Below are 22,350 nucleotides of genomic sequence, written 5' to 3' on the forward strand. Positions count from 1 at the left end.
CAAAATCTTGTCTAAACAATAAAGACAGAATATGGAGGCTTGATATAGCCTATGGGTTATTAGACAAGCTGTACAGATGCTGAGCAATTATGCTGCAGCCTGGGGGTATATTCCACTTCCCTAAAGCCTCCACTGATGTCTCCTACATGAAGCTGATTCACTTAGGCTTTGCATGTGGTAAACAGTCAATTCTGGTAGCACTGCAGTGAATTAACTGCCGATGAACACAAACATATGTATCATATGATTACCCACATGTATTTGATTTAGCTTTGTTCTCAATCAGTTTTATATCTGCAGAATTGTATGGCCACTGCTAAAGACAAATAGGCCTCTGGCATCAAAGTTTTCCATCAATGAGCTGTCAAAAGCAATACTAAGTCAGCTATGTTTCAGTGATGTTTAAATAATGTTAAAGCAGAGAACACCCAACAATCCAGAAACTAGTTTATTACAGTACCTTTTGTTCTGGCGCAAAACCTCCGAGCCCTTTTTCCACTTAATAACCGCTCTGGGAGAAGCGCTTGGTTTACATCCAATTGTAACTTCACCTCCAACTTGAACAACAGACATTTTTTTCACAGGATTTTTGGAAAAATCAGGGGCTGCAGCTAAAAAAAAGGAAGTAAGAATAAAGAGCAGAATATATGCAGCTTAGAGGTTAAATGAACTTGCTAAATTTTTCTCTCTGAATAACATAGTAGGGGAATCCAATAATTGCTTTGCTTTCATAGTTTCTGCAAAAGTAGATAAATCAAAAATGTTTAAGTATCAAAGAAGGAAATTCATTGTGTCCTATTTATCTTACCATTTCTAAACTGTCTACTTGGAAAAATACTAGTGATACAGCATTTTGTAGCTCTGACAGTCTTTGCTTAGAATAATCTGAAGATTGGAAGAAAGGGTTCATCTTAGACAAAAGATGAGATTCATGAGTACAACTATGTTAGCAGAATAAAGATATTTCTTCTGATTCTAGCCCAGAGGTGTTTCCTTGCAGAGAATTTAAGAGTATTCAGCCATAAATACAATTTTGTTGCGACTTTGTTCATGAACTGACTCCGATTTCTGAACATATATTTGTTATGCACAAGGATTTGTCCGTTACTTTATGGGGAAACCCACTCTTGGAGAAGGGGAAAACAGAAGTCCTATATAACGCTTAGGTGTTGTTAAAGTCTGCATTTCGATGGCTTCACTGGTGTGAGTGTTGAACAGCCTTTGTATTTGGATATCTATGCAAGGATATGTTTCCTATATGAACAAATCCCATTTTATGGGCATCTCTAGTAATTGTTACTGAGATTTACTATGTTGTGTTTATATATGTATTTGTCATATGTTCTGTTTAATATCAAAACTTCTTCATGCTCTCTGAAATGACTCTTTCAAATTGCAGAATAACTAATAGTAACTCAAAATAGTGAGAAACAATATTCATTAAACTTGCATGTATGTGAGGAGTTACACACACATGAACAGAGTTTTCCCCCAAAACACCCTTTCCCCAAGTAACCATGAAATCAAGAACATGATTCATGAAGAGTAACTAGTAAAGAAGTATGCACAGACTTGAACTGCCAGGTATCTACTCAGTATCCAATCATTTTAACATTTACTCACCTATGACCCGCAACTCAGCATTGGCATAAATAGCATCATATTTGTTTTCTGCAACACACTGATAGAGGCCAGAGTCTGACATATTCAGCATAGTTATGATAAGAGTTCCATTTTCTATTTGAATTCTCTCCTGATAAATGGAAGAAAAAAGGCAAAAACATTGACAGAATCAGTGAGTGAACAATCCCAAGGTTTTCTGGTACCATACTAATGTACCTGCTCATGATTCAGAAATAGAGATGGTTCTTTAAGCAACATGGACAAATACATCAGAGTAGAGATTATACAAGGGTCATTATCTTATAGGACCACTAAGCACACATTGAAGAGTCACTCCTTTGGGAGGTTTCTCCACCTGTTCCAGCTGTAGCATGTGTTTAACTACTTGGTGAGTTGTGAGTTTGTGGTTTTGCTTTCCCAGGAAGCAGACGTCGCAGGACAGGTATGGCTGCACCACTCAGGAAGCCTTAAATGTCTTCCATACAACTCCCAAGAACTGAATGCATGCAGCCCTCTGAGGATATGAGAAAGCAGAGTCTACCCTTCTTATCTGATTATATGAATCTAGAGAACAGAAAAACTCCATGGGAGAGCTCAAATATAAAGAAAGTTTCATCAGATCTGCATTTTACTGAAGGAAAATGTGCTGAAAAAGTTCCACTCAAAGTCAACACTTAAATTCCTATTGGAAACCTACAGGAAAGCTGTTCAGATCAGACTGAGAATAAGCTCCTTATGGCTTGAATTTCTATTCACACCAAGTTGCTCTGAACTTTAGAGTGATTCTGCCAAAACACAGGCAACTGCACAATAGGTAAATGTGGGCCAGTGCTTGGTTTGTATATTAAAAGGAATTTTATTTGCCTTATTTCAGCAAATAGTAAAGTCTGTTTTGTGCTACAAGCATAACTTGGACTCAAATATTTCAAGATTTAACTATTACCAGCCTTCACAGACAATAACAACTCCATCACAAAGTAGAAAACTGAAGAGGAAGAGAGAGTATATTCTCCAAAATGGATCAGTATGCAAGAAACCCACAACAGGGAACATAATTCCATCACCATAAATGCAAGTCTAAAACTGCAAGTATTACTATGCTTTAGTCTGACATTACTGCCTCTGAAGAATTTAAGGGGACCATACATTGTTAGAGTATACAATACAGTCCTTTGCTGAACTATAAGCATCTAGAATAGACTATATACATTCAGCAGTTCACAAATAACTTGTTAATTGTCAGAGAGAAGCCAGTTTCACAGGCTCTTCAGTGGACATCTCTTGCTGTGTACATCCAGAGGGGAGAGCACCACCTATTGAGCCAAACTATTTCCTTCCTCACTCCCAGGATTTTCCTTGGAGGTCTCCCAACCAAGAACTGACCCAGTCCAACCTTGTTTAGCTTGGAAATTTGATGAGAGCACAGCCTGCGGTTGTATGGCTGGTATATTGCAAACTAATTAACAACACTACATTACTTATCCACTGCTAATTTTTGAGCCTCTCGCTACAGATATCTTCTGCATACTTAGTTTTACCTTCAGGCTGTTTGCTATCCTCTCAATGCATTCTATTTTTACAAACATCCTTTGAATATAAAAATGCCTTGTGAAGTAACACTAGCATTTCATACACATGCTGAATTCTCCATCATTCTCAGATAGCTCTTTTGAGCTATGCAGACAAAGAAGAATACAGCACAACATGTACACAAACAGAAATAATGTAGAAATGACCAGCTAGGTGGCCAGAGAGAAAGGTTTGACAAAGTAGACAATATGCTCAAAATCAGCTCTAAGGTGGAAAGCATACGGAATGTATTTCTTGTATGATATTTCCAACAAGAGGGATGCTGTGACAGAGAATATATTATACCTCCCTTGTACTTTCACCTCCAAACTATCCATTTTGTCCATTGAGCAATAACAATCAGTATTTTGTTGCCTGAAGTACTCCATTTACAATACACTAAGTACTGTGAAAGTGTTGGTTGAAAATATCTGTAGTGTTTTATCCTTTTTTATTGACAGGATGCAATTGAAGAGTGACAGACTCTAAATATCACTGTCTTCAAAGAGAAAGAGAGGGAGGGAAGGAGGAAAACAAAATCTTGCTTAGGAGGAAGCAACAATATGAGTAAAATTACCAGGTTCTGAGAAATTACTATTCAAGTAAATTCTGGCTAGCCTTCTCAGATGCTAGTTGGGTTCTGTTTAGGACTAATCCAGTAGAAAATCACATGGAAGATCAGACCTCCCTCCAATTTGTTCAAATAAGCACTAGTAAGTCAAACAAGTGCTGGTGCTGTGACTTAGCAGGTGCTGATTTACTCCATATGTTTTGGAAATGCTTCTGTATCTGTTCTTGCTAGACAGAAATTAATCACGGTATTATTTTTCCCCCTACTAAATAAAAACTGCATTACAGATGAGCCATGCCATTTTATGCCTGAAGGATGCTTAACAGATTAGGGAAAACTTGGCCTCAGTAGAACACAGGCAGCAAAGAATCTGTTGCCACAGAAGTTGTTTTCCATAAGGTAGCCAACAACTTAACACTGGAAGATGGATGATCCAAAGCTTGACCAACATAGGAGGAAAAAAATTATACTGTCTTAAAAAAAAAGCCAAAGTCAAGTTCTCAAAGACTTGCCCACATAAGCATCTGATCAGATTTCTTAAGTGTTTGAGGTCCAATTGATTTCCCCTTTCCTCATCCATTCCTACCACTCAACTGTTTCCCTTTCTGCTTTGGTCTTTGTCCTTGAAGTGAACCACCTACTCACCTTTTGCTTATCACATCATATGGCTTCCTTTGGTTTACTATTCTTCTACATGGTGTCAGATAAGTATTATACTCAAAGTTAACTGATTTTCATAGCTGACTAACTCGGTTAACTGATTAATACAGCATAAGAATGGCCATACTGGATCAGACCAAAGGTCCATCTAGCCTACAGATTAAAAGCAGAAACAAAAAAGTGTATGTTAACAGGCTGATCAGTCTGTAATACTAGCTGACATACTTTTCCCACAGACAAGCAATTGTCATCCTACAGGTTTCCCAAATTAGAGACTGCATCTACAAGCATGCGTTTAGTAATTCTAGACAGGCCTTTCTTTCACTAATTGTACTTCTTACTTTTGAACCTGTGCATACTTACTGCCATATCTTGTAGCAATTAGATGGTCTGCAAGATATATTGTACAGAGATGGTACGGGTGTGTATACATACAAAAAACCCTCGTTGATACTGTACATGTTTTTAGTGTCCAGTTATTGAGGCTTAGTGTTGCAAAGAGTTTATGCTATTACATTTTCATAAAAATTTAATAATAAACTTCTGAAAAAACTGATGGAATGTAAAATGAACACCATGACTAAACTGTGAAAACACAGAGACATATAAGAAAGCAAACAGCAAGATAAGAACCTTACCTCTGACATAAGAGGCTGGCCATTTTTTAACCAGCTGTAGGAAGGGCTTGGTTTTCCTTTTGCCTTACATTCCCAAAATAAACTGTCATAGAGAGGCAGAAAGGCATTTTGGATTTTTTTATCCCATTCAGGGAGTGCTGAAAAGAACACACAAACCATTTTAAGTAGGAAAATGGTGGTTTTGCTGGAGGTATGCTACAATTAATGAACTGAATAATGCTGATTAGTATTTGACCAATGCATTCATACTGTATTGCAAGTGTATTCTAAACAGCAGTTCTCTGGCATTAAACTTGAGGACCAGCTTGGGAAAATGTTAGCAATCAAGTGGCTAGTGATCAGGAATTTCAGTCTAGATAGTATTCATTTCTACATCCTAAATTCAGGAACAAGCAGTGATTTTTAGATGCCCCAAATTCTAGATGTCCTATCTGAAAGGGCTAGGACACTGACATTCTGAAAAAATCAGCCTTCCTCTTGAGGTATTTCAGTCTGTAGACCAAAAATAGAAGCATCAGAATCATTAATCAGTAGCTAATAAAAATGATGGATCGTAAATGACATCACTCTTATCTGAGTCCATGGATTCTTCAAATGTAATTTACAACACAAATAAAACATGAAGAAAATAAAGCTATTCAGATTAGACTAACATGTTCAGAATATTTGCAAGAGAACAGCCCATTGCCACAAGTTTATTGCTATGTAAAAGGAGAATCTGCAAGAATCATGTCTGAGCTTCATACACATCCAACTAAACACTTAAGGACTGAACTGAGCAGGAATTAACTTGAGGGAGGCTGACATTTAGAATACGACTAACTTCAGCTTTGGGATAAGACCAAACCACATGCTTAGCAAGGTACTAGGTCAGATCCCTCCAACTCCAGCCTCTAGAATAAATGGATACCTTCTTAATGTCCTGTAGAAGATTCTTGGCTGGGTTATAAGTATAACTCTATACACTCCATATTTAGTCCTTATAAAGGACAGTTCCATTTTAGGAATGGAATTGTCATCCATTGAGACAAGCAGAACAAGCTGCTGAAAGTCTCTCCAGAGCTACGAGGCTGGCAGATAGCTGTAAATCACGTCCTGACAAAGTACCCCTAGATCATGCAACATCAGGTTCACACAACTCCAGCAACCCAGTTTACAAAATGTGAAAGTATCTGGGATAAAGAAGTTGGCAAAGGTCACCATGCTTAAAATTAATTCTAATTACTTATCTTTTTTATTCTCAGAGCCTAAGATACTGGATATAGATATCCTACACAAAAGAACAGACAGTGCCTGGATCAGAAAGCTTATTTCCCAAAGAAACAAGCTATATCCAGAGTGAATAAAGACAGAGCCGTACAGAAATTAAGCAAGAGGAAGTCAATTATGTAGATAATATACCAGACCACTCCTAATATGATAAGGAAACTCTTGTGCAAATGCTTCATGAATGCTGTTGAGATATTTCACTACCAACAGGTATTAATTAATTTACAAAGCACAATTAATAAGCACATTGTTTTAAACTGTATTAGCCAATCATAATTTTGTAATTACTTTGCTGTTACTACTCATGTCCAGGTAATCTTCTGAACTTAATTTTAATGATACTGCTTGATTGATATTCTGTGAAAGTTAGTGGGCAATGAGAACAAAAATAACTTCCTAACGCACAGAAATAATTAAATATTCAAAACAGCAGCAGACTGCTCTGTTCCTGGCATAAATCTTGATATTAACCATGGCTGCAGGAGACTGGCAGCTTATCAGTGAAGTCTGCATCTCTTCATTAGCAGGGACTTCCTTAAAAGAAGGAATACTTGCCACTGTCTTCTCACCAGATATTAATCATAGGCTCATAATTTAGCTTTCTATAGTTTTTCTTCATTGTTTTATTTTTCCCCTTCTTTTTAAAGATTTGAGCTAAAGAGAAGATCTCTATAAATTCTTATTCATGTCAAAATATGTTCATTTTCTCCCTATGTATTAGGAATGGTAATAAAGAGCATATAACGCACTTTGCCTATAATGAAGCATCACACGACTTGGACCACAGGCAATTAATGAGCACAGGAAGGAAGGTAGAAGAGATCAGTTTCACAGAAACATTATTCCCCACTTTTAGACAAGGAAGAATCACTGTGGGAGCAGGATGAGCTTCCTCTGCTATGCCCTGCCTGTCAGTCTATCAAGCAATATGGTTCAACTAGAATAGAAGGTGAAACAGTGTTCCTCTCAAACCAGAAGCTCATGAATCTTTCCCTGATCTGCTTCTGGGGCAGCACAGCTTTATGCAACTGTGAGGTACTGAGAGTAAACCTTTTTGTCTGCCCTTACTGCTTTGTTTAAGCATACTAGGGATTTTATGTCTCATATTAACCTTTACAACTTCATCATGGCACAGCCCGCATTTCTAATCCGAGTTTTAATGCAAAATATCTTCATTTGCTGAAGATTTAATTCAGTGAAGGTCACTGCAGACCTCCAATCATTTTTTAATCAGCTTAACCTGAGCTACATTTCATATCTTCAGTAAGGGGCTAATAGACATCATCTACAAAACACATCTGCACACTACCATATTCTAAAATAAATGAAAAAAATTAATCTGCTTACCATAGACAAATAATTGACCTCTTGCAATGTTTCTTCCTCGAATGTTTCCTGCAATACACTCATAAGAGCCTTCATCTTCTTGCTGAACATCTGGGATTTCAAGTACTCCTTTGGTTTTGTCATGTTTGATTTTCTTCATCAATGAGTTTCCATCAGACCTCTTCCAACTAATACTAGGGACTGGACTAAATAATTATATTTCATTACAGAAAAAGAAAAAGCATTTATTATAGCAGCAGAGATAATGTGAAATCCTTTCCTTGTAGCTTGAGGGAGGAGTGGTCAAAGGCCTTAAAATAATAAAAAGAAATGACTTATGTTTCTACAAGTGACATACAGAGGTTAATAAGAGTGTGGTTTTATAACTCACCTAACTTGTTTTGGAAAACAAGTTCTACAATGGGACTTCATCCCTCAATCAGCTGTATGATTGATTGATAGCCCAATTTTGATTTTGCCACAGTAACTCTTACTTAGGGCCACATCCCACCCTTAAACACCAATAACAGATTGAAGGAAAGACTTTGGAAGTGAAAACAAACTACAGAAGCACAGAAATATTGACTGGTTTTCAGAGCAAACAAGTTCTCTGTAGCATTAGAGGTATTTTCACACCTCAAAATATGAAGCATTGGACAAGAATTGAGAAGGAGCTAAAGACCAGTAAACCTAGGTATACATAAAAAAAGGAGTCAGAGTGGAGGAGGCAGACAGACAGTTGAGCAAGGAGGTGGGAAAGCATCAGACATTGAGTTTGAAAGGAGATAGAGACAAAGGAGAATATTTCTTGTTTCATGTTTTTGTAGCTTTTTATCATTTTCATTTATATTTGGATCAATGTATTCTATGCAATAAAAAATAGTCAAGTGGGAAGAAAGCTATAAATACTTCTTGGATTTCTGGTAATATCACAAACCATACAAACCTCACTTTCAGATCTATTATGTCACCAGAACACTTTGAAATATTAATAGTTTTGGATTTCACAGTTGCTTTTCTATTACTGAAAACTAAAGCTGCTTTTTCCTAAGCAGAAGAACAGTTACATTTTGAATAGCTTTTTATAGAAGCTTTGACTAAATGCTGACTACTTTTCCCTTGGAAGCAATGTCAACAAGCAAACACTCAGCACTAAACTTTAAAATAACTTTCATGTAAATTAGAAGCACGTATTGTCCTTCTCTGATACTCCCCAGTATCTCTGGCTTTGCATTCCAACTTACAAAGCATTTACTGCTTGTTAGCTGAGGCCGTAACTGCTCACACTTCAAATTATTTAGGTCTCTGGTTCAAATCCTTGTTTATTGACCAGAGAAACTAAGTGACTAATACACACTGGAAAAAATTAACCTAACACTGGCAAACTTAGGCCTAAACACTGCATCTTGAGTCTGTTTGGCCACGGCGTTCATGAGATGACTCACAGATAGCAAGAATCAGGACCTGTAAATAGTGTGAGTGCTGGTCCAATTACGTGGATTGAACAACTGGCCAGATGTTAACAGTGTAAGTACGGGTGCATAAGCAAAGGAAAGACTACATAAAAGACAATTTAGAGCTAGACCACTCTGAAATATGATGAGTAACATTTAATATCTGCTTATTTMTGCATTGCATTATAAACGCAAAACAGAGCAGGTACACTGGAAGTTAAGCATTTGCTGAATGCAGGTGGAAGTTAATAAGCTAGGCAACAGCACCTCTAAGCTATCCCTCCCCCTGCTCTATAAAACATAACTGTAGACAACAAATTTAACCAAGGGATCTCCAAGAGCTACTTAAGGAACATAATAGTTTGGCTAGCTAACCTTTTTCATCATGATAACTGAGCTGCCTGTGGAAGTGGTTTGTAACTACACACAATCTGTTCCAGATTTTGAAGTTAGCCCTGTATGATAAATATACTCATACACACACACTATTTGTATTTATACAAAGTTCTGACTTGCACATGACCCCTCCAATACAGCTGAGCAATCTACTGTTAACAAGAGAGCCTGGGATATGCCAGACTTCATAAACCAGGGAAAGAACTGGAAAGAACAACTGAGATTTTATTCTTCTATTTACTATCTTGGTACAAAACCTAAACAGTTACTTAAATCCCCAAACTCTTCAGACAACAGTAGCTGCCATCACCACCTTTATTATTTGTCCTTCACTACGAGACAAAAACCTATTCTTTCAGGTGCAAATCTGTTTAATATTATCCCTTACTAGGAACCTCAGGAGGTCTTGCCCATTTTTTGTCAAATGCAGTAGTTGGTCTATTAAAAGGTGCTATTTCCCCATAAATCTTGTATGGTATCATTCATGCAGAATTTCTGTAAGCCAGATTACTTTTTAACCATTTAAAAAAAACGCAGCTATTGTACAGAACATGGCTGTCCCACTATCGCCATGATCAAGTCAAGAAGATAACTAGAGGTATTTGCAGTCCTGAAATAGATTGATAGAGACTGTTGATGACAAAGGAGAGCATGGCCAGTTTTTAAAGTGCTATTGCATATTAAACAATAGATGAATAGTACAATAGAATCATGCAGTGCACTGAATGCCAGAAGCACTTAACTACTTTCTTCAAAGCTACTTCTGGATTTTTCTTTTTTGGGGAACAAACAGATAAAAGAAACCCAACAACAATGTGTGAGAAAAACAACAATTCGATGCATTCATTCATGCTCCACTACCTGGAAGTGCTTCATCTAAATATTTCCTATTCTGTAGCCTATTTCACCTTAGTACAGACTATTCATGAATAAGGAAAGTCTGCAGCTGACACCAAGGCCACAGGCAGGACTCTAGAAAAAGGTCTCTTCTGTCAACTTGTCAAGTCAAGTTTACCAAGGTTTGAGCTGAAGATGCTGTCCTGTTTTCCTTATTGGTACCAGATAGTTATAATGACTTCCTTAGGGATGTTTCAAGGCAAACTCTTCTCATTTTTGGCCCTATCCTTCATAACAAGGGTGTTTCAAATTTACATTCTCTGATGTTAACGATAGCAGGATGACAGATATAAAACTCAAGAGTTTGGTTCATCAGCATAGCTCTATTTAAATATGTAATTGCAATAAATACTTAACAGCATTTTGTTCTCCTGTTGAGGAGACTGCACTAAGTGGCCTAGTTTTATCAGAAGAGAGAATTCATTTGTTAGGACAGCAGCTCCTCTTCATTTAACCTGTAATTCAGGTTGAATGTTGCAGACTGCAGGAGGATCAGTATTTCAGCTGTGTGACTATCACCCATAAAAAGAACCTTCATTATCAAGGTAGTTTGAGAAGGTCTGCACTTCTTCATTGGTTTTTCTGATACTCCATGATCTTAGGCTTTCCAGCGTCTTCAATCACTATATTTTGCAGAAGGCAGGCTTTTGCCTGGTTTCACCTTCTTCCTATGTTATTTACATTTTTACAACAGAAGCCCTAAGCAGCAACCTATTAGTGCAGACCATATGAAACATTAAGATAAAAATCTAAATGGCTTTGAAAAGAGTGAATTTAAAATTCATTTTAACGAAGAGGAATTATTTTGTTACATGCTATTTTTATTTTCAAGTTGATATTTTAAGAAGTGAAACTGTCCTTTAAGTATAGTAAACATATACAAAACTTAGTTTAATAGATACAGCCTTGTGAATTCTTGTAGGATTTTACTGCATAAGCGCAGTGTATCAAAGGCCAGCATCTGACATTGTTACAGACTAGTACCTTCCAATGCAACAGACTTGGGGTGGTCCTGCAACAACAACAAACACCTTCCTTTTCATTTCGTCAATGCCAATAACCAGATTATAATAGGTAATTGTTTGAGGCTGCAAATTTTCACAATATCTGAAAAGCAACAAATACTCTCTTCAAATTTATTACACTTAATAAACAGCAAAGCCTTACTTTCACCTGAGTAAATAAGAAAATAGTGCATAAATACTAGTGTCTTTGTACATAAATCTGTAGTTTATTTGAAAGCTTCAGAGCATCTAGAAATACTGGGCACAGATACTAATTTTTATTTATGTTCTACCATACAGATGGCAGAATCACAAATCCATAAGTTACCAACTCGGACAGAAAAGGAGATGGAAGATATTTTTGGTTGCGACAAGACTTGTCACACTGAACAAGAAATTAATTTGTCTGCTGCATTACACCCTGCACCAAAATGAAAGTTCCATCTTTTTCCAACAAAGTCTCCAAAGCCAGCTGATGCATTGCATTTGTGCCTCGTCTTTCATGCTATGCATCTGAGGGCTCTTCATAATAAAATTAAATCTGCAGCTTAGATAATGAAGACCATGCCTAGTTAAACAGGTGAGACAAAGCTGAGATTTGAAAGCTGCTATCATGTCTGCATCAACTTCTGACACACAGAAGAATTATAATTCAAGGGGCATGTATAGTAATTAAAATACACAGGCTTCTAACCATCTTGCTATATTATTTGGGAAGCAACAAAGAAGCAAAGTTATCTGAAACCTGATATTGCTACTCATTCTGAGGCAGCAGCCTGAGGTCTGAATGTCATTGGAATCAAGATGCTCACCAAAACTCATTTGAGAGAGGATCTTCCAGAGGTTCCAGTTTACCACTTAAGGTACAAATCCTAACAATTATCAGGAGCATGGGTTAAAAACAGCAAGCTTCACTTGAGGCAAAACTGACTCTCATGCATATATATTTTTCAGACCTTCCAACTGATCCTTCTATAGCAGCTTATACAAAGCCCTCGAGGATATACTAGAGTAGCCATTTAGTCAAGAAGTCAGCCCTGGTATTTTTATGCAAATTGAGTGAAGTTGATCACATCTGGAATCCACTTGTGACTACTCAATTATCTTCGTTATACTAACAATCAGTAGGAAAAAAAACCCCCAACACTCTAAATACATTTAGAGGAAGATGTGGCATCTTCCAACAAGCAGCAGCTTATTCTAGTTAAAAGAAATCCTGTTACATGATTCACATGCACTTAACCTCAGCTGACAATGACCCAACTGCAGAGATTCTGAACAAATTACTGCTTCTCCATCTTGGAGAAGAAGATGAATATATATATTTACATAAATAAAACAGATGCAGTTGAATTCATGTACACATCAGACATGGAAACTATTGTTTTTGCTCCAGATCCTACTCTTGCTTCCACAAGAGAAAGTTTTGAAGGCCTACAGAAAAAAGCATAGTAACTGAACTAAACATAATTGTAAGCAACTCCCTTCCCATGACACAAAGTCTCCTCAAAGACAGAATGAACGATTTATATACACGCTATGATTAACATAGCTTGATCCAAACCATGACTAAGTACTGGCATAGTATTAAACACTGCCAACATAATGCATATTACTGTAGAACACAGTCTCATTTCTTCTAATTAACTGCCATAGACTACAGTATTTCAAGTAGCCAGACARCTATTTCCTACCTCAGTTTACTGTCCAGTTAAAGAATTAAATAACATGCAACACACATTTTGGTCCAAGTTCTCTGCACCAATCATCATATGGATGCACACTACCTAAATTCCTTCCACCCCCCATCGTATTTCCAACAGTGAAGACTGATTCACCTACTAAAAGTCTCCCTTCTACTCATTGCTGCTGTTCTACAGAACAGGATTCACAGTCAAAGCTGACCGAAGCGCTTTTGACCATTTGGGTTCATCACAGGCAAAACAGTCTCAACTGCTCTAGCGTAACTGATCACCCGCCTTCCCCCAGTCTCGTAATTCCTCAGATCTCCGAAGGGCTTTAGGGACCATTTCATCATATCCTCCCCCTTTTCCTTCAGGAACATCCAGCCGCCCCAGCAAGCAGGGCGGGAGCACTGAACACTGTTTTAGTCCTTCTTGACGCCCTTCTCGAAGCCGACATCCTCAGCCTCGCCCCTGGCCACGCTGCTCACCTCGCACCTGCCTCCCAGCCTGGCACAGCGCGCACAGGTCCCTCCTTGACCAACAGGACATCGCACCGGCGGGCACCAGGGGGGCACCAGTAACCGTGCCAGCCGCCCCGCAGCTCTCGCGTCCCGCTCCCGCGAAGGGGCCGTTGGGGGCTCATCCCCCCCCCCCCGAACCCCTCGGGGAGGCGACGGCCACCGAGGCGGCGCGCAACGGCTTCCGCCCGCCGCTCCTCACCTCCGAYTGCTCCGGCCTCCTCACTCGCCGCCTCCGCTCCGCTCCGCCGGGCGCAGCTCCCGCACAGCCGCGGCCCCGCCACCAGGAGCGCCGCCTCCCCAGGGCGCGGCCCCACCAGCGCCTCTCCGCAACCCCTCCCTGCGCGGCCACCGCCCCTTCCTAAAAGCGCCCGGGCAGCCGCGCCGCGCCGCGCCCTCCTCTGATTGGTTGCCGTTTTGGCGCCCAGGGGCGCTACGCGCTCCTCTGATTGGTTGCCGTTTGGGCGCGCGGTGCGCTGTTCCAACCGTTAGAACCGGTTGGAACCGGTTGTGACCGGTACAGGGCGGTCTGTGGTCTCCTGGCGTGTAGGGCCCCCTGCGGCGCCCTGCAACTGAAACCTTGCTGTTTCAGGTATGAGTGGTTTTGAGCTCTGTTCCTGAGAATAAATACCGACTCTTTGGCTTCCCCATGTTTGTTTTCTTCAAAACAAATTGGGGTTTATAGCTGGACTTGAAGAGCATTTACATGTCTTAACCACGATGTTTTAATGTAAGATGCATGAAAAGAGTTTTGCAACAGGGACTGCACTAAGAATACTTCTTCATGGAGAGCTTCCTGAGCTCTAATAGTTCTCAAGCTCTCGAAAACCTACAATGTGAGGTATGTGGAATGTATCTGTTTCTAGGGGTCCTATAGTCTTGTTGAAGGAGTACTTCTTAATTATATGGTTTTGAGTTCTGCCAGATAAAAAGTCTTAAAACTCAGTTGTAATTCTCTTTTCCTGTGTTTGTGCTTAAAATGTGGAAGTGCTTTTTGAGCAATGTCTGATAGGTATGATTTGCTGTTCCATATAGAGAAGAGATGCTGCTTCTCTAAATACTGTGAAAGTACTTCCATTTAAGACTTTTGGAGACCAAAGCTGCAGCAGGATGCCTATAATCTGCCTTAGATGTGAGGGATCTGTTATTCATAGCACAGAGGTAGTAGCAGCTGACAGCATTGTCTGAACCAGTGGACTAACAGTATGAATATAGAAAATTATGGATAATGGGAATGTAGTTCTGAAATCCAAGAGAGATAATAACCATTAGTGCTTGTGGCAGATCAGAGGTGTAGCTCAACAAATGTCGAGCTGAACTGATTTTAACATAAACGGAGAATAGTAGGAACTAGAGTTTTAGTGGAATTTAGTCATCTAAAGGTACAGATGGCCACACTGCTGCATTTATATGGGCCTAACCACAATTGTAAACAGCTGGAGGTAGGCTCCTCAGAGCTTTTAGCAGTACCACTAATCACCTACGCACCTCTAAATATCCAGCCTTATCTAGTAAGTTAAGATTATTTCACCTGCAATCTTTTTTTCGTTCCTGCTTTATTCATATATAAATGCTAGTTATGAAAGAATGCTTTTCCATTGATTGTCATGTTAGTGAAAAATTTGGTACAAGGCTCTGCTCAATCAGAGAGGAGAAGAAGCACGCTGAAAACAACAGTACTTCTATTCCAAAAATCTATAAGGAAAAAATTTTCCAGATGCTCCATTAAGGAGTCTTTAGTCATAAACAGCACCTATCCACTCTACATAAAATCCACTATATGCACATTATTAGTATGATATCAAAAAATTGTGTGGAAAAAGGGTTAGTGCACATGGATCACTGGTGTTTACTCATTGGAACCTGGGGGAAGTATAGCAGCACTGGTTTCAGCTGCAGTCCTGTGTATAAGAAGTAAATGTATATTAAAGATGCATTAACCTTCTCAGTCATTCCATTTTCTATGCACAGGATAAAAGGTACTGTACTTGCTGAGGGATTTCATTATCCATATGTCCTTTTAGTCCACTTTTTTTTTTCTCCTAAAAAAGTGCTTAAAATGGCAAATCCTGTGTGCCGCATTAGCATGACTCGTCTTCACCCTTCAGTAAGAAGGCACTGTTTTGTATGTATCATTTACTCTGTTTTTGAAATGCTTTAATGTAGTCAGTGTATCTTTATTACATGCATTCCATGCAACAGATGGAAATATGAAATGACAACTTGAAATGTAAAGCCTGCAGTGACTCACACACAATTAAAGAAGTATTTAAAGAGAAGTAGCTTGACAGTATTTGGAAGGGAAAATAAGCTTTAGCAGAAGTGTTCCAGTCTGGTACTTGTTTTGGTCTTCCCCCCCCCCCCAATAAAAAAAAAATATATCCCTGCATATACCTCTGAATATGGCTCTGTAGAAGTATTCTTCTTCCTCCTTAAATAAAAATTAGTCCTAAGATTAGTTTATATAAAAATCTCATCTGAAAGGAAAGGCCATTTCTCCTCTTATTAACTTCTGATTTGCTTTATTTCTCTACTTCTCAATGTAGCTTCCACAGGAACATTTGATTAATTTGTGCTGTCTGCAAGTCGGGCTTTTAACCTCTGGGAAAGCTCTAAACACTTTAAAAGCTTACAGCCTTAAAAAGGATTGTCAAAGTGAACTTAAATTAAATAGAGGTCAACAATCTAAGGTTATTTTAGCTTTTCTAAAGAAAGTGTACGCTCATTGGAAAGACTAGTTTTCTTAGACTGGTTACATTTATTCAGTTAACCATTGCTCTCTGAATACAGAGCACCCCTTGCTGTTTAAATGCACTACTACTTATGTAAATGAACACTACAGCATAAATAGAATGGGCAAAATATAGGCTACTGCAAGTCCAAAAGATTTTAGCAGGAAGGGCTACTGCTAAGACTGCTTAGGACTCTACAGCATCTTTGTGGAGAAGAGAATGATAAGAGCTATATGAAGCTCTGCTGAATTCATTCTAGACAGTCCATTACTATGTGCTCTTGAATTTCAGCCCATTTCTCCAAGTTTCATTCTTAACAATGATGTCACACAGAAAACATACTCATATTTTGATGCACATCCACACAGATTTGATGTGAATCTGCAGTTAGACCATGGAATGCTGAAAACTCAGTCTATTCTTAGTCCAAAGTAAACTCTTCAGGATTATAATCTGTGTGTGTTTGTTTGTTTTTTCTTAATTCAAACTGCAACTAAGCGAGCTTCAGTTTTGAGATTTTCTTTCTCATTACATTGGGAGCATGTTGCACAGAACCAATCATAAACCAAGATAAAAAAAAAAAAGTTTCACAAATTCACATTCTGACAAAAAAATTCTACTCTGCCATTTAGAAAGAAACATTATTTTTCACTGTAGAACAGTGTTAGAACCCGCATTTTTATAAAACCCAAAAATCTTACTTTCCGAGGGCAAAGCATTCCAGTTTAACAGATGAGCCCTTCGCTGCATATGTTGTTTCTGGAAAAYGTACTTCAATCTTTGGTTCATACTCCCCCATCACACCTGTTGAACATCAAAACAGCTAGCACTCCAGTTGCGTCTCAGGCTTGTCTAGTACAACAGAATTTCAGTGTAAAAGAAAGAATGGTATTAATAGCATTAGAGCCTTATGTTCCACACATGAGAATCAACAAGTGATTTCCATGGAGCGGGCTTGGGCTTCTGGGTGAAATCCAAACCTATGCTGAAAATTTATGTTAAATCTGTAAGTTCTTTGCATCTGAGACTAAAATGCATAACCGAGTTCTGTATATACAGGTATGTTTTACTAACACATTATTTAGGGAGAATTCAGGGCTCACATCTCTCGTGACCTTAATACTGGTCACTTTCATGAATGGCTGCTTCTCAGGATACCTGACAGGTTATGGATGCAAGTGAGAATAATGGAACTCTGTCTGAAATGCTTCTAAAAAATTTAGAACTTCTTTAAAATATCCAAATGTGAGCTCCAGGCTCCAGAATAGCTGATGTAACTACATGTAATGATCACATTTGAAAATCTGGCTGAACATCTGATAAACCATAGATAATCCAGTATCAGGTTAGGATATTTAATTTTGCAACAGGTTAGGGATTGCTTCAGCAAACTAAACGTTTAGCTGAACTTCTTAAATGTGCATTCATCTTTCAGTGTAATTCATTGCAATAGGAATGATGAGTATGAATCAGATATTCTCCCTCACTTAGTGTTTTTGCCCATATCCCACACTGAAAATGAGTGGATACTTGTTTCATATTTGACAAGGATCTGACTAATATAATGTGTACTATTTTGTGCAGTTGCTTTAGACACTACTTGTTTAGGACCCAATCCAGAGGCCACTGAGGTGAATGGGTGGAGATAAAAAGAAGAGATTGGGAGAGATTGATAGGATGAGACCTGGACAAAAGGAATAAAGGTGTGGTAGATGGAAAGGAATAAAATAAGGAGAAAGGAAGATCTTAAGCATTTATACTCAGTTTGTAGCAAATTAACTTTTGAGCTTTGGAACTATAACTTTATTTTGGTCTGATTGAATATGTCATAAAACAACACAGTCTCTGGCAGAAGTATTACCTATAATATATAGTAGATTTTTATTTATTCTAAAAGCATAACCCTCTACAGATTTTTGTTACTATTCATCAAGACTGCTTTGAAAACTGTATCAGTATATTGAAATTTAGGTGAGCAAATTTATAAAATAAAGTTTGTGTAAAAATTCTCAGGTATGTATCTCTCACTGGGAACATTTAATTAAAAGCGTTGCGAAAAAATTTTAGTGTGTGTGAGTTTTACTTCAGTGACTCACTTGAAACAGTTTTCTAGATTAGATATTTGAGCTATATCTAGATTATTAAATTTAGGAAGCTTTGCCAGTTTAAAATCTGAACACAGGTAACCATGGGATTAAAAATATTAACATAATATTTGGCATTCTCTTGGTATTTTCCAGTGACATTGAACATTATCTTCTTGTACATGTGCATTATCTTGCTGTTCCTGTCTTAGCAGTTCAAATCGCATTTCAATCCAATGGAAAAAGTGGAATTGTGCCCACTGAACAGCTTTTTACTGAGTTCTTTACGTCCACCAGGATTTATAGCGGTATCAATTTCAAATAATTGATGAATGACTAGTTAGTGTTTTGTTCTGGGTTTTTTTTAGATAAGCATGCTAAGATAACTTACCATCACTGCGGAGAATGAGAGGAGTAGGTGGCCCTTGTACACTTTGTTCAGCTTTAGAGTTAGTTACAACACAAGTATAATTGCCCACATCAGATGGCTCTACTTTGGCGATGTACAGATTTCCTGTTTCTTGTGAAACAAAGCGACGGCTGTCTTCCTGAACATATAAAGTATTATTGTTGAAGATCCATGCATAGGACAAGCCTAAAAAACACCAAATACTTATCATGTATCCTTTTCATTATAGTCTACTTCATATTAGTGCCTAAGTCCAAGATAGCCAGTTGAAAGAACCAGTCAGTTACAAGGCAGACCATTTGGGATGAAGAAATTAGTTTAGGCAAGATAAGCATTGCTTTAGTCTTAAACTCATTTCAAGCTACTTCAGAAGATCACAAAAGTTTTTGTCCCCTGATACTTTTCATTTTCCTACATCAGTGTATTTTTAAGTAGGAATGGCAGTGCTGGAATGCCATGAGAAAGCTGTTTTAGTAAATAATTTCTATTTATAGCACTTTCACTTTGAACATCAGAGGTCCAATTGCTGGTCGCACAACATTATGGCTCTCTTCACTCAGACTGTGGAGAAAAGAAGCAGGTGACCTGGAGCTTTATCATCAGATTCTCAGGAAGAGGAAGAACTCAGTCTCACACAACTGTTTCAGAGAGGTTTATTTAATATTCACTCCTATTGCACATTTGACCCTTCTGATCATCTCTAGCTTTCTCATCACTTTCCATATTTGTGTGTTGTGTTTCCTGTCCTGTTTTGGATTCCTTTCTTAACCCTTTTCTACCACCTTCTTTCATATCGTCTTTCATAATACATACCTTTGAATAGTCCACCTTGGCAGGACAGAACTCTGAGTGGGTTAGTCATCTGAGGACCTTGGTTCTCAGAAGCGCTTTTTGGACAACCCCTGCTATGCTGCTATTGGTATCTTAGCAAACTAATTTGTGGCTTATAAAACTTTGCACTGCAATGTAGAATGAAAACCCTCAGTTTTCTGTCAGCCCCTAGCACAGCTGCTGCTCCTTCTAGTTGCCTGGCATTTGACAGCTGACTGCAGCATTTGGTCATATTCCAGCAGTGGCACAAGTAATACTGAAACTCTTTTTTTAATAAAACACAGTAAATCAGCAGTTTCAAGTTTAGTTTTTCTTAACTGAATGTATAATTCATAAGCTAAGTGTTCTGCCGACAGCTTCATTTTTACACATTTCCCCCATCAACAATCCCATTTGAAAAAAATTATTTATGTCCCCCCCCCCCAGTTATGACATTGCTACTGTGTGGTAATCTGTCTGCAAACTCTGATAGTTTTGTGGAGTTTTATGTTGCCATCCTCTAACACTATAAGACTATCATTAGAAATGACGTGTTTCCAGGGAACAGTCAGTGACTCCTTCTGTACTTGGCTAAATTCTGCAGTAGGCTGCTTTTACTATAGCCATTGTACTAGGCTTTTTTGATGTACAGTTAACCCAGAGGATGCAACAATTCCTGAAGTAGTGTACTACTATGCATGTATTACRTTCCATAGGATGGTTTAAAAGTCCTTTATGGGCATTGGAGCAGGTTGCCCAGAGAGGTTGTGGAGTCTCCATCCTTGGAGATACTCAGAACCCAACTGGACACAGTCCTGGGCAACCTTCTGTAGCTGCCCCTGCTTGAGCAAGGGGGGTTGGACCAGATGATCTCCAAAGCTTCCTTTGAAGTCCAACTATTCTGTGATTCTGTAATCAAAAGACATATTCCTGCTATAGGAACTGGTGATAAAGCTTGAATTAAAAGAAGCTAAATTCTCTGTGCAGGACAGACTGCATGAATCCTAATAAAATCTGTTAAAACTTTATGCTAGAGAGAGCTTCTTCATGAGGTCAGTCTACAAACTGAGCTCCTGAATTAGCAAAAGAGCCAGTTCTTGTCTCTCCTGATTTCAGTTCTTGGCAGTTTCCAGTTGACTTTAGCTTCCAACGTTTCCATTACTCTCTCCGTCTGTCCGTACTGCACTACTGCCTTAGGGCCTGTTGATGAATTTTTCCATTAACTGGGAACAAGTGCAAGCCCTTCCTTTTCATATTTAAATCCTTTTCTCCCAGTATAAGGGATATAAACACTACCACTCTTCTAACTGCAGATTCATCATCACCAGCCCCTGGGCCTTACTTGCCTAGAGTCTAATTCAGATCCACTAAATTCTGTAGAAGCCCTAATTTTAATTGACTTCAATGGGAATTAGATGAAATCCAGAGGGGGGGGGGGAGAGAGAGAGAGAGAGGAAAAACCAAACTTTGGAGCTCAAACCTTGGTCTCTTCTATGGCATAACACTAGCAGCCTACTCCCTTATAAGGTATATTTTCTTAGAAAGTTACATTAAGCTAAAATATTAAAAGATGTAATTGATTAGAAAATCTAATGTTGCATTATAAAAGAAGCTACTATTACTTAACCATTTCAATTTTGGGTCAGTTGGAATAAATCAGATTTTTAGCAGACCCATTAAATGAGCAAAAGAAAGGAGTAAAAAGCCCATGCCATCACTTTTAGGGTTACATTCATTTGCATGAGTAAATCAGTGGCTGAGCAGAGTCTGTAAAAATAATACCGAAGAGAAAATAGTAGAGGCATAGAGGGGAAATTACAAAAAATAGTAATTGTCTAATGAAGTCTAGCTAAAATGAACACTTGAAAATTGTTACTGCAAGCTGCTTTACTGAAAAAGAAAAAGTTACAGTTATCTTTTACTTGATTTATTTTTTTTTCCATTTAATCACAAGATTTCTGAAAAGCAGAGTTGTAGAGATCACACTTCAGCATACCTGTGATAGTCTCAGAATTATTAAACTTCAGATGCAGCTGTGAAAGGACTTCAGCATAAGAGGTCTTATACAAATCTTAGCCATCAAGCACCAAGGATTTTTATATATTTTTTTTCTATTTCATTTTTTTTCTTTATAGCCCTATATATCTGTAAATTCCCTTCAGGAGTAACCACTTCTCACATGATACTGAAAATGAAACAATGTGTTTGAAGTAAGGGAATGGAGAATTTTCCACATTAGACCTATTAGTCCAATTCTGTATTGTTCTTCTCATTATAGTTAGTATCATGTACAAAAATAAATGTGTGAAGTAAAACTGTGTAGTTCTTTCCTCATAGTGTTAAGCCTACATAAATATACCCACCTTTAGCCCACTGTATTTACAAGGATTAAAAATTAGGTAATACAGCATCATTCATCCTTGACTGAAGTGTCTTTGGAAACATCTTTTGCTGTCCTGAAAAGAATACATATCCTCCAAAGTATGTGTCAGATGACAGAATTATGCTATTAACAGTTGACAAACATCATTCTTCCTGCTTTGGCCCCTGTGCTAGAATTATACTGAAACTGGTAAAAGTTTTCACTGAGCAAGGGGTGCCACTGTGTACAGTGAGATACAAGCTGAGATGATATAGGGTCAGTCCCTGCTCAGTGGTGTTTTAGAAAAGTGGCAAGCAAGCAGAATTTGGTCCTAGATTTTGGG

General features: G+C 38.2%; 1 protein-coding gene across 1 annotated transcript in view; it reads right to left on the bottom strand.

Moving 5' to 3' along the window:
- Positions 1 to 22,350, bottom strand: part of CNTN6 (contactin 6) — a 92,062-nt gene that overhangs the window by 44,155 nt on the left and 25,557 nt on the right. The window contains exons 3-8 of the mRNA XM_026074917.1: positions 18,818 to 19,021; positions 17,044 to 17,146; positions 7,678 to 7,862; positions 5,062 to 5,198; positions 1,624 to 1,753; positions 461 to 611 (exon numbers count right to left, since the gene is read on the bottom strand). Coding sequence (XP_025930702.1) covers positions 461 to 611; positions 1,624 to 1,753; positions 5,062 to 5,198; positions 7,678 to 7,862; positions 17,044 to 17,146; positions 18,818 to 19,021 — 910 coding nt within the window. The remainder of the gene's footprint in view (positions 1 to 460; positions 612 to 1,623; positions 1,754 to 5,061; positions 5,199 to 7,677; positions 7,863 to 17,043; positions 17,147 to 18,817; positions 19,022 to 22,350) is intronic.

This window comes from Apteryx rowi, unplaced genomic scaffold (assembly GCF_003343035.1).
Source record: "Apteryx rowi isolate R43461 unplaced genomic scaffold, aptRow1 scaffold_4, whole genome shotgun sequence".
In the NCBI taxonomy this organism is placed as follows: Eukaryota; Metazoa; Chordata; class Aves; order Apterygiformes; family Apterygidae; genus Apteryx; species Apteryx rowi.